At 44.4% G+C, this 13,414-nt stretch overlaps 1 protein-coding gene and 1 pseudogene across 1 annotated transcript in view; one reads left to right on the forward strand and one right to left on the reverse strand.

Moving 5' to 3' along the window:
• Positions 1–10,867, reverse strand: part of LOC147439310 (kinesin-like protein KIN-14C) — a 46,687-nt gene extending 35,820 nt beyond the window's left edge. Inside the window, exon 1 of the mRNA XM_086485180.1 lies at positions 10,495–10,867. Within this exon, the coding sequence (XP_086341306.1) occupies positions 10,495–10,504 (10 nt within the window). The 5' untranslated portion in view covers positions 10,505–10,867. The remainder of the gene's footprint in view (positions 1–10,494) is intronic.
• A 515-nt stretch (positions 10,868–11,382) lies between these two features.
• Positions 11,383–12,365, forward strand: LOC147439311 (uncharacterized; annotated as a pseudogene).
• Positions 12,366–13,414: the final 1,049 nt, after the last annotated feature.

The following is a 13,414-nucleotide window of genomic DNA, read 5'->3' on the forward strand; positions in this document are numbered from 1 at the left end:
TGGTGCCATTCTGTCATGACATCTGCTTCAAAGTCATCAGATAACCATGCTGTTGCAAAAATTTGCTTGAAGTAAATCCATGTGGATGGAGCTTGCCCTTGAAGCAATAAAGTTGTCCACCATTGTCCCGCATTCCCTGTCAAGAAAGTGGCTGCCTTGCGGACCTTTGAAGCCTCTGTAAAGTTTCCCCCCGCATAGGCCTTGTCAAACTGCTGGAGGAATGAGAGAGCCTTCTTCCTGTCATCAAACCCTGTAAAGGTCGTGAATGTCACACCTTTGCACCTTCTTTGTACGGAGTTGGCCTCTCCAGCGGCGTTAAGTTGTCATATGGAAGTGACTGAAACATGGGAACACTGTTAGGGTTCATTTGTGTTCCCTGACCGCAATTAAGTTGACCTGGAAATGCCATATTTGGCTGCTGATTTGTAATTCCAGCCATACCAAAATTTGCCTGTGGCATCCCAAATTGGCCCTGAGTGCTTTGAAACCCTGGTAGCATACCCATGACACCATACATGGCGTTAGGCATCATCGTTTGAGCACCCCCAAACACTGTTCCTGGCGTGTAAAACTGATTTCCAGGTGCATGACCAGCCATGCTCTGGAATACCGATCCACCTCCAAAATAGCCAGGGTGTACTGAAGGTGGTGGGAAGACTTGTTGCATAGCCTGTTAGTTGCTTCCCTGCCCATTAGAACCAACTATAGGCTGCTGAAAAGTGGCTGGCTGAACTGGTATAGCTTGAAAGACTGGCATCTCAGCCACTTGTTCTTGCACCTTAGGCACAGGTTGTGGAGACTGCATGTTCTCCGTCAAGTGTACAGGTGTTTCCATTGACTTTGCAGTATGAATCACCTGTGCTCGAGCCTTAACAGGCTTTTGAATGTGATTCAGTGACCCAACTTGCTGAGACGGAAGAGAAGGTTGCAGAAAGGCTAAAAACCTCGGATTCTGCATTACTTGTGTGAACATAGCTACAGCAGTAGCCAACTGGGTCCTGAATATATCATCATCCGTCTGTGGTGGTCTTGAAGACTCACCCACTTCATGTGTCTGTTGACCCTGTGAAGAGGAAACCTCTTCAATCACATCATCTGGTCTGTCAGCCATAATTGCAATTCCCTGTGTCTGGTCTATGATCCCCTGAGTCTTCAAGCCCAAACTGACCAAGGCTCACTTCTATGGGAAAAAGTGATTTAATCCCGGCGATGGAACCATGAAACCGGCCTGTACTTCCAAAAAGGGCGGTAGACTTTAAACTTAAACCTTATTTGCTTTCACCCATTTAATTTGTCCCTCACTTTACCCGTACTTTCAAGTCACAACAAAGGGGAAAAGGATACAAGCTGCTAGAATGCACCTGTATGAGAAGACCGACACCAGATTGGCCCCTAACTTAGGCGCCCCTTTCGGTATTTCTTTATTGTTTAAAAGAGGGAATAAACGTTGTGGTTCCCTACAAGCTGCCCCACACAAGCTTGGCTGAATTTCAACTGTTCCGGCCCGATTTCGGCAGCATAACTATACTAGGACACTTCACAGACGTATTCCCGTGCATTGACTGACTTTCCCGACGCATACGAGCACTTTGCAAAACCTGGCGAGAATCTGCAGCACGCTGAATTCTCTGTTTTCAGCCCCGAAAATGCGCCAGATCACCTGTACAGTGGTCCCCTCGCGTCCCCGAACTTGCTGGGGGTATTAGGGACCGTTTAGGGCCAAAACCCTAAACCTGCAAAAATACACAGCAGGCTGTAATTTACTGTTTCGGGCTCCGTTTCGCATACCAGTCGCATCCGTAGCAAGTCCTCGAGCTCCCGCACCTGTAGGGCTACTTGCCCTTTGAATCGGACGACATGAAACCTCTCCGAATTCACCTGTACCTGCGGGGGATTAGCCGCTGGCTAATCCAGTACCTGTGCAAGAGGCTCTTGCCTCGGCAATCGCGCATGAACCCACACAACTGTACATTGGTCAATTGAAAAGCCCACTAGAGGGGCATAACATACTGCCATAGGGGAGAGAGAGGGCAATGCGTAGCGTGCAGGGCATCACTCCTGGCACCGCACTGTACATAGGAGGGAAAGTAAGCACTCCATAGCTCTTAACCTGTGACAGGAAGCTTGAAAATGAGCCTCTTCCCTCTAAATTCAGCGCCACCTTCTCTTGCATGAGGAAAGTGCACACAAATGTGCCACTTGGCACATTGACAAGTCATTTCCCGTTTCGGGGTTGCCGCCTAAAAATCTCCCGACCGGTCGCCCGGTTGACTTCACTGTAGAGTAATAAAATGTTCCCCTTGTTATTCCGGAGGTAATGACGCGAACACATTTTTAGGTCCCAAAATAGCAGTTCCCTAAATTTTAGGAGATGCTGTCATTGTATCTTTCTAGGTCATCTGACCCCCTTTGTACACTGCAGCCACACCCAAAACTGAAATGTAGTCTCTGTAGCAAAGGATTCCACTTTGGCTAGTCAATGACCCCACTTTGGCTAACCATAGTCCTTGTCCAACCTTAGTGCTCTCTTGCCCTCAGGCCTGGACTCCCTTTGAATAGTTCCACACTAGCTATGCAATGCAAGGCAGTTAGATTTCCCGAGGGGTGTTTCCAAAGAGTGAAAGTAAATAAATAATAAGAAAGAAATCAACAAAAAGGATAGATAGTAGTCACACGCTAGTGACATTTTCAGTTTTCAGCACATGACACCGCAGTAGAAGCCCCAAACCTCGCAAATCTCACCTTCCCGCAGCAGATCCTCGCCGCACGGTTAGATCAGCCAGTGTTTGCAGATTCAGCCCGGAAAACGCAGATTTCAGTATCTGCGTTTTTTAGCACGTCGTCGTCGCGCCGTCGTCACCGACATAGAGTTAGAATTCAGCAGATACAACATTTGCAGATTTCAGCCCTTAGCGTTTTCAGATTTCGGCCCGTCTTGTCGTCGTCGACATTGTCGACAAGTCCATTGCATTGTAAAGATTTGTGCAATCGATAGTAGACCGCTCTCGCCATAGAGAGTGGGACCTTCGGAGGAGGGTTTGACAACATTCTGATGTCGTATTCTTCTCTCTCTATCGCTCAGTCTCAGCACCTTCATTCACAGTGTTTACCACTTGTTTGTGATAATTTGCACTCTCTCACTAAAGGAACGGAAGGCTCTCCCTTCCGTAAGTAAAAGGAACCTTGAGCATAGTTCGCAGCACTCATCTTGAGCAAAGTTCAACATTAACTTCCATTGCACCTTACATGTACCATTTTGAGCTGACGCATAAACGGTCTGCCCAATATAATATCAAACTTGCTACTCTCATCGAAATTCATGATAGCGAATGTGTGTTCATATGCGATTCCGCAAGAGGTTACTACGATTTTCTCCAAAATGCCAATAGGTCTCTCTAGATACCCATCCGCTAATTGAAGTTTCATTCTAGTTTTCCGAAGAGCAAGCTTTCCCCATTTTTCCCACATTGCTTTAGTGGCTATGGCTATTCCGGCTCCACTATCCACTATCGCTACCGATTTTACGTCTTTGTACTCCACAGGCAAGGTCATGTTCCCTTCTTCTCCTTCACAATAGTTTCCTACCTTGTTCACTGGCACTGGCTCATGTTTAGTTTGTTTCAAGGTTTGGTTATTCAATGTTTTTGGAGAAACATTTAATGGCGGAATTACCAACCCTATTTTCTCCACAAAATTTCCCACCTCTTCCCAAAGATGAGGTCTTATATGCAGTAACTCTGATAGAATTAGTATACAACGGATAGGGGACGACATCATCTCATGAAGAGTTTTTGTATCCATCATCTTTGGATTAGCTTTCCATTGAGATGGTACTTTTTTAGTTTCTGATCTGGTTTCATGGTTGCCTATGAATGAAGGTAACGTCTTCAACGATTGAGGTTTGTTGTCTTCCGATATCTTCGTACCTGCATCACCATACAGTGATCGGATATCATTTGGGTAGAGCTCATGTTCGAGGTGGATCTCCGTGATAGAGCTGACTGAAGCGTCACACTTCCATCTTTTCTGTTTCGGATATGCTCCCACAGATCCTGTGGCCATTGTTCTTCCACTTCAGGAATTGACATAGGTGCTTGTGAATACATTCCCTCTGTCGTATTGACTGCCATCCTCGTATCCAAGGACGTTTCCTTTACCGAATCTTTTTGGTCTCCGTCTCCGATCCCTCACTCCTTTAACTCTTGAATTTTTTCGCGGATTAACACCTCAGTTTTTGGAGCAGTCGGAACTGGTGGTTCCATAAGAGCTTGAGCGGCCTAGATGAGCTCCTTGCACATCTTTAACCTCTCTTTTTCATACCCCGGGTGAGGGTACGTTAACCATCTATCCTCCTGGGTTTGGTTGGGCTTTAACCTAGCATCATAAGCTTTTAAGATCACATCCAAGGGTTCAAAGGCCTTGTCCACCAAGATAGATCCTCCCGACGGTATTACTAATAGTTTTGTTACATCGCTCTTTTTCTTAAGGTCTCTTTCCAATCGCAATCGTTCATCTGTTTGCAGTAATTTGGTTTCCAAAGCCGTTTTTTCTTTCTCTCTTTTGGCTTTTATCTTGTCTCGTTTTGCCTTCCAAGATTTCCTAGGGGTTCTAACAGAAAAATTTTATATCTCGGTTTGACGGACTAGGGCGTTCCTTGCAGCCTCATGTGCTTAGGCTCTCGTTACCGCGTTTATCGGAATGGTTGGTTCTGTTTCTGATCCACTTGAACTTGGTACAATTCCGATTTTATTCATGGTTGTTTTCCCTTTGTTATCAGGGTTTTTTGAACAATGTAGAATAAGATGGTCATTTGTACACCCCTTACAAAACCCAAAGAGTTTGATACGCTCTCCTTTGTGTGGACAACTTCTTTCCCAATGATCACCGCCGCATTCATAGCATGGTTGGTCCTACTAGCGGTGGAGAAGCTTGTGGAGCCCCCATCGGTTGTCCTGTTCTACGAGGATATCCCCTAGGTTTGTAGTTTTGGGTTGCCATGAACATAAGCATATTTTTATCGACCGAGTAATGGTTTTTTGTTGGTTGTGCTATGTATGTTAATTCTGGCATCTCCTCATAAACCATCCATGGAATTTGTCCCTCAGAAGCATATGCATTTCAGTCAAACCCTCTCTCATAGGTATTGTCTAACTCTTCTCGGTATGAAACTACTTGGACCATACTCTGATCAGAAGGTGCTTCTATAGGTTGTGAAATCCTTACCATGGCCCTGTTTTCCTGGGTAAAGGAGGTTGATGTCCCAACACAGGTTGAGGTTTTTCCTGCCCTTGGACTGCGTCATTTTGTCCTGCTTGGTATCTTGGAGGAGGCGGTAACTGTTGCCCTCCATGCGGCCCGTATTGTCTCTCTCTAACATAGTTTCTATTATAGAAACATTCGTGGGTCTCATGGTTTGTCCATTTTTTGTTCAATAGCACACCACTTCAGTACACACGGTATGTTTACTCCTGTACCACTGAGGTTGGATGATCTCCTCCACAAGTGTCACATTTTCAGGTGGGCTGTTGTCGTGTGTTTGGGTTCGTCCTGTTTCCTTGGTTCATCCTTTTGATCACTTCCTTAATCATTTGATCAACGTCCGGCACAGTTGGGTTTTGCCCACCCAGTTTCATCGTGGACTCACTAGTGGTTGAAGAGGTGCTACTCATCCCTTGGTCTGTGTCTTCTGTCACCTCTCCATATGCCTTGCAATTGTCTACCAGATACGCCTCTTTCATGACTTGCTCAAAAGTAACACATGCCTTTAAGTGCAAGTCTTTTTTTAGAGTCATTTCGCAATCCTTCTATGAAAAGGACTGACAGTCTCTCATCCTGAGGTAGTTCTCTAGCAGGGCATCTTTCTATGTATTGTTTAAATCGAAGCGAGGCTTCCTTCACCTTTTCCTTCTCCTTTTGTCTAAATGCATAGATCTGGGAGACAGTATTATGCTTAATTCCTCTCTTAGAGAATTCCTCAGTGAATTCTAGGAAAAGTTGCTCGATACTTGGGAATTCCACGTTGTTTAAAGGTTGAAACAAGGTCAAAGCCGTTCCTTCTAGAGTCAACTCAAAACCTTCATATTGAGTACAGAAATCAGTTACCTGTTCCATCCTCAACACTTGTTTGAAGATCGAAACATGAGCATACAGATCTCCCGATCCAATATACTTTTTGGGTACACATTTTGCCTCTTGAGACGGGCGCATGCGTCTAGACTCCGCAACCATCCTCACCATCCCTGGTCCTCCTGGTGTGGTCTCTCTAGTTTCATATTCTCCCATTGGCACTATAATTGGTACCCTATCCGCCATACATTCATCAAGTCGATCTCGTGTAATAGTCGGAGGGATTCTAGTTGTGTAACTCAAGTCAGGTGTTGCACTACCTCTCTGTGTGTTCATAGAAGCCCTAGACCCCGTTGATCCCACAGGCCCTGTGTTCGAAAATCGTTGATGTCCAAAAGAATCTTCCACTTTGGTTCTTATTGGACTTACATTCCCAGTTTCTGGTCTCGTGTGAGTACTCGTGGTTTTCACTTCTTCTGAATTTACATAGTATTGGTGGAGAGGTCCCCCAAAATATGTATATCGCTCTAGCTCCTTACGGTCCATAGGAGAGTATTTTCGGCCATACTTATTCATTATGACCACCTGGATACTTCTCCCCTCTGTGTGAGTAAAAATGTATAGTTTTTTGCAGTCAGTCAATTCCTTGATGCGGGGTTCATCACATCTATAATAGAGTGTTTGTTCTTCATTATTGAATTTATATAGCCCCACGTAAGTGTTGTCTGTATTAAGCCTCTCTGTCTCGTTGGTGCGTCTAAGCACCGCGTTTTGCTTGTTCATTTTGGGTGGACCATCTGGTAGCTCTTTATCTACCTTGTCCTTGGTGCCAGTCATTCCTCATTTGTCCACAATAAAGGGGTTGTGAACCTAAGTACATCATTCCCTCTCTCTCAAAGTGTCTGTCTTCATCATAATCTACATCTATAAAGTCCTTGAACTCGCTTGGCTTGTTTTCCAACTTAACACAGTAGCGGTCCATTCCATCCTTATAGATTTTGGCCTTAAGCACATTTTCAAACTGAAACTTTAAATACAACAATTTTACGTCAGATGCAGGTTGTGAAGGACCTGCCCCCATGGAAGTTGCTTCCTTAGGGTTCAACTTGCTAGATTCCTCAGTCATTAGAGTGTATGATCTTTCTAACGAGGTGTCAGAAAAGCTTTCCTCTACAATGGCTTCTAAAGGATGCAATGGTCTTTGATTCACGCTACCTCCAGTTAAGTGATTGCTCACTTGGTCTATGATGCTGAGATTCCTATTCTGGGACAATCTTCCTGATCGCAAATACATGAAGAATTGATATTGCAGAATCCAAACCAGGTTACCTCATTAGCTAATTTGAATTTCCCATTTTGGTCTTACTTGTTAGGTCGTATTCTCTAGCACTTGCAACCTGTCAAAAAATGCTTGATGGCTATGAGTTTACAGCCGTTCCTGTTAGTTCGAGATTTCAATCGACAAAAGTACTCCATAATTTTACTCACAACATCAACAATTCAGATCCAATTTCAATTTGAAAAAACCACGAGCTCGGGACTACCTCTCTTTATGGTCAAATTTTGCTCTTATACTGACTCGGAGGAACATGGATCGCGATCCATGTTGGGAGGACAAACTGACTTTTCTTAGTACCAACAAAATCAGCATGATTAGTAGGTCATTTGGTACTAAAATTTTTGAAAATGGTTTTCTGGATTTTAGAATTAGGTCAGTTCTGTCACTTGATCAGAGTGCTTGACAGTTCTGGACTTTTGGCTTGAATTTGGGGATCCAAATTCAGCTTTGATCACTAGAGTCCTTGGGATGTTCCCTAGCTATGATGCAAGTTTTGGATCAATTTGTGTCAGAGGAACATGGATCACGATCCATGCACCTCAGTGCTAGATTGAACTGAAACTTAACACACAAATTTCCTTTGGGTCAGCTTTAGGGTTTTTGTAGCATTTGAACTTTTTTAGGTCGACCAAAAGTCAATTTTAGGGTCTGTTTCAGTGGTTTTTCCCTTGATCTGTTTTATGCCCTTTTGGCCCACTTTTTGACCTTTTTTTATAAGAGTGGTTTAGGAGAAAGTACTTCAAATGTTATCACTTTTCTACCTTTCAAATATCAACTCAAAATTTCATAAAGGTACACCATATGCAATTCTGCTGCACCTGACAAAAGAAATTCCTTTGATGCCCCTCTCTAAGCTCCAACTCCCAAGCCAAGGCCACATGCAATGTTTTGAAACACAAGCAGCAAGCATGGAGGAAACAACAAGGAGAGGGAAAAGGGAAGGTGCTTTAAAACGCCATCGGCAAGAAGGCGTGGCGTTTTAAAACGCTTCTTGCAGGAAGGGGAAGAGGTCGCCGTCATCATCAAGGGCTCAACGGAGAGCAAAACAGTGGCAAACCTACAGTGGTGCCGACCAATGTAGTCGGCGTCTTAGAACGCTACTACAAGGAGGTGCCGCCGGTGCTTGCGTTTTAAAATGTTGCCTCTATCAAGGCACCAAGTAATGTTGCATTAGTGAAGCAAACACACAGTCGACCCACTCCTCCATAAGCAAGTGAAGCTCCTTCACCGCGTGCTCTTCAACGCCAAGGCTCTAATAACATATCAAAGTTGACAATGCGGAAGCGATGACCCAAGGAGAGAAGCACGAGAGAGAGAGAGAGAGAGAGAGAGAGAGAGAGAGAGAAATGAAATGAAATGAAATGTTCGTCTTTAAAGGCCAAAATGACCTATGAGACCAATCTGTTACAAAATAGTGAATCTAATACCATGTCTGGGTACAAAAGAACTAGAACAAAGATACTATTACTAAAATCCATCCTCATCTGCACTTGGGATGTTGAGAGAGTATGGCTCGAATCCTCTGTTGTAGTCTCCATCAATGCTGCGTAGCCCCTCTCCTCAATCGTGGCCGTCTGGATCTCCGTAGCTCCAGCGCTCAATCGATGAGAGTGCCGGTAGTGGTCGAATGAGTGTGGGCCGAGCTTTGCAGTGATGGCTGCTTCTCTAGCTGTCCCATATCTAGTGAAAAGAAATCTGTAATCTGAGAGAGAGAGAGAGAGAGAGAGAGAGAGACTTTTGAACCAACCAACCAACCTTGGTAATGAATTGATATGATTTACAATGGGGGTTAAGGGTTGCTTATATACTAGCTTAGACTAATTGCCCTACCCAAGGTTTGACAAATAGGTAAAATAAATGCATAAAGCCAAAATAAATATTGGAATCACATTGGGCCATTCACTTGAGATGCTATAACTTTAATAGTACAAAATATACCTCCCTGAAGCCGAAAGGAGTGCGGCTGACGACCCTGGGGGCAAGCTCCTATGATGAGAAGATAGCACTGAAAGTACCTCTGCCAAGCAAGATGATGTCCTCCACTTTGCCTTCATTTGAACAGACTAGAGTGCATATGATACACTCACATATGCATATATGTCTCTAAAAAATATATATGTACTATTATTGTTTATCTTTAAACTAGCCTTAAGATTTTCTGCAAACACTTAAATAGTCCTTTCGTCACCTTGTTTTGTGTTTGCTTTGAAACATCTCAGGTGTTTCAAATTACGTTCAGTTTAGAGAGGACAAAATAGGTTTTCATGTCAATATAGCTAGGGGGTGGACGCGTTTCCTTGTTATTACGCAAGGCCCTTGCTTCACGAGAGAGAGAGAGAGAGGGGGGGGGGGTGGGGGGGGGGGGGGGGGTATGCTCTTGTTGTTGTGTAACTAACAACCAGCTAATGCCGACTTGGAACGTGAGCTCTTCATTGGAATTCTATCCGTGAAAAAGTTACAATCGTAGTCCTGACTCCTTTGTGAATAAATCTCTGAAAGGGCTAAGAAGTTGCGGCTCAATGCCATTCCGTACAACACACATTTGGTTAATGAAGGCATGGGAGAATCCCCTCTTAACTAGACACAGTCAAAGTAATTTTCACCACCGAGGGTACATGAGCTCATACAGCCTCTACCACATGAAAGCCACGATGCCCAGCAGTTGGGCCCTTTATCAGACTCGCACCTCCAAAACCGCTCGATAAGTGACTCCTCTGTTGCCTGCCACAGTGTCAAACTGCAATAGATGTCTATACTACAATTGAGAAAATCGTGGAACTCTCAATTCATCTTACCTTACACAATTTCAGACATGAATAACAATTATCAGAGTCTCCAAATTTCATAATCGTTAGCTACAAGTGTAGTTACCTGTGTCGGAGAGACGGATGCAATTGTGCATTTGGGTATTGTGTGTGTGTGTGTGTGTGTGTGTGTGTGTGTGTGTGTGTGTGTGTGTGTGGACAGCCACAAGCAACAGCGTGCACAAGCGGAATAACCTCAACTTGCTTTGTACAACCACATCAAATAAGTGCCATCGCTCATTCGCTCAAACTCTCCTTTCACTCTCTAGAAACGATTAAAGCTACCTCCTTCCATGGCATTCCAACACAACAGAGGTGTAGAGCTTCCAGCGTCTAGGCCTTTGAGAAGCGGCTAGGGCCTCGGCAAACCGACCAACGATAAGCTGCAATGAGGGGATCTCCGGGGCTTGCAAATGAAGTAGGCTTGCAAATGAAGTAGAGGTGAGAGGGAGAGAAAACTGGCGCTAAAATGCAGGAACGCGATCTTCTGCAGAGAGAAAACATCCTTTGTCCAAGGACCTCGCCATGCCGGCCGCAGGATCCCCCCTTCTTCTCCACGCCATGCTGCGCAAATACTTACAGATTCACAAGCGACGAGGTCCTTTACAGAAAGGGACTGCAGCGGGGCTTGTGTCATCACATGTTGCGCGTCAGAAAGACAGAAATTTAAGCTGTTGGTAACTTTTCACTGCCCGGGCCCATTTTTTGTATCAGGACACGGGGGGTGGAAGTTGCCTTGAGCTCCAACAACGAAACAAAAGCTGCCATTTGGACATATATGTTCATGCAACTTGATGCAAGCCGATGGAACATCTTTTCTTTTGGTCCACTTCACGAATGATTTTGCTTTTTCTCGCCCAAGGGCCTAAGGACTCTTCCACCGTGACAACACGAGCGAGACGAACTCCGCCTCCAACGGCAAAAGAAATCAAAGATAGGTTACACCTCATAATACACACAGACTAATACAAAATGAAATGTCTACATTGAGGTTCAGCACTGCCGTTGGTGCATGCACGTTGAATGTGAGCGTTGAGGAGGGGGCGGGCACCAATAGGGTCACGAAGGCATCATTGAATGTGCAAAAGTCCACCCAAGGTAGTGAAACTACTTGCAAGGATCATGTAGTTCGACGCTTCAAGCTTGTTCATTCCATAGGTAGCTCAAACCAAAATGAGATCTTTAGCAGAGCTTGGAATTGAGCTTAGAGCCATCTTCTCCATCTTTGTCCTTGCCATGTTTGCCAAGCCCTTTAAGATTTTCTACTGGAAAAAAAGCACCTCAACAAAGTCTTCCTCTGTTGATTGCATCAAGAATGCTACACAAAGTAGAGCAACCACGAAGTTGCACCACTCAAGTGCAGACTTTGTGCGTGAAGCCTCGCAGGCCGGTTTGTTCAGGGGCTACTCTACATCCAGATCGATTGAGGTGGGGAGGGGCTCTGACTATGCTGACCAAGCCCTCTGCACTTGCTCATTCCAATCGAGGAAGAAACAAAGGAGGATATGGAGCTAGCAGAGGGCTTTGAGGGCACAATTGAGCCGAACTAGAGCCTGCGTAACAGCATGCCAAGCGATGTGCTGATCAAGGTCCACATCGTTGGTGACAGCAGTAGACACATCATTCACATCCCCTCCATCGTCTCTGCCACCATCGCTTGCAACAAAGTTGAGCCCATACACAGTGCGTGCGGTGTGACAACTAAGTTGGGTTCCCAGATTGTCGTCATCACCAATGGGGGCAGAAAGGCATGCACTTTCAGGACTTCAAGCTCGCCACTTGCTCAAGCTATCAACAGGGGGGCAGAAGGGACACCATTGAGGCTTTTGTTCTAGCGGCGGTCACCACTGCTAGGGCCGGGTGTGCACATGCTAGGCTCACCATTCCAACTAGCATCCTCGAGATCGGCTCATGCCAAAGGTAGTGGGAACTCCAAGGCATCATCTCCACCTCCTCCTTTGTACCATCGTCTCTATGTAGTGGGATCAGACGCAATGAGGGTGTCGTTTCAAATTCTCCTCACGCACTGTAGCATCACTATCAGTAAAGGCATAGCAAAACCATATATCTCTCATGGCAACCTTTTATCACAATCAAGATTTTACTTGTGTTGTGGTTTGTTACATTCTACGACGAAGTATTTGACGAAGATGTAGTGCACAGGAGTCAAGACTGTTGTGGCAAGTGTTGTTTGCCTCCATTTGATTCTCCCTTTGGGACCTAGTGGCATTCCTTGGAAGATCCATGAAGTCTTTGAAGGTCAAAGGGGAAGATGAGAAAATGGTAACCTACTCTCTCTCTCTCTCTCTCTCTCTCTCTCTCTCTCTCTCTCTCTCTCTCTCTGTGTGTGTGTGTGTGTGTGTGTGAGAGAGAGAGAGAGATTACCAGCAAAAGCTTCAAATTTTGACCTAAAAATCGAGACAATTTCAAGTTTTCCCTTATTTCCACCGTTTAGAAAAAAATGTGTTTTTCTAGCCCTGGTATCTAGTATGTATTTAGCTTTCTGTTCAATTTTGAAACGTATATAATTCACAATACGATGACATTGTCTTCGCGACAAATAAATTTTTTTCTCTAAGCACAAAGCAAATCTCATCACTTTAATTTCAGTTTTCCATGCGACAATGAATTTAAGCTATAACTTATAACACATGGTGGTTGTGGGAATGGCTAATCCAGTGTCCCACCATGCTCCCCATCTTTGCCTCTTGTTGTGGATAGCCTTGAACTAGAAGGCCCATTAAAGCACAAAGAAAAAGAATAATAGAAAAAAAATGTTCGAAAAAAATTTGGGCTCAATTTAAGCACTAAAGTATACTCACGAGACACTTCCGGCTTATGCCATAAGAACTTGGACATAACCAATGCATAGGAAATTAGCTTTTCATTTTGAAAAAAATTAGCATAAAAGAAAAGATAAGATAAGGAAAAAGGAAAAAGAAAAAGAGAAGATAAGGATAAGGTGACTAAGTAACTTGTTGAGAAAGTTTTGATAAGTGGGAAAAGTTATCAAGATAAGGACAATAAGCTATCAAGATAAGTGAAAGCGCTTATCAAAAATATGCATTAAAAAAGGGCTTTTCTTCTCATTTTTCACTTCTCTCCTACATTTTTAGGATGCAACTAGAGAGTAGGTTGTAGAGAAGTTTGAGGAAGCCATAGCCAAGCCTCTTGCAATGCGCACACACACATACACACACACACA

This window comes from Adiantum capillus-veneris, chromosome 16 (assembly GCF_014529385.1).
Source record: "Adiantum capillus-veneris isolate H3 chromosome 16, ASM1452938v2, whole genome shotgun sequence".
Taxonomy (NCBI): domain Eukaryota; kingdom Viridiplantae; phylum Streptophyta; class Polypodiopsida; order Polypodiales; family Pteridaceae; genus Adiantum; species Adiantum capillus-veneris.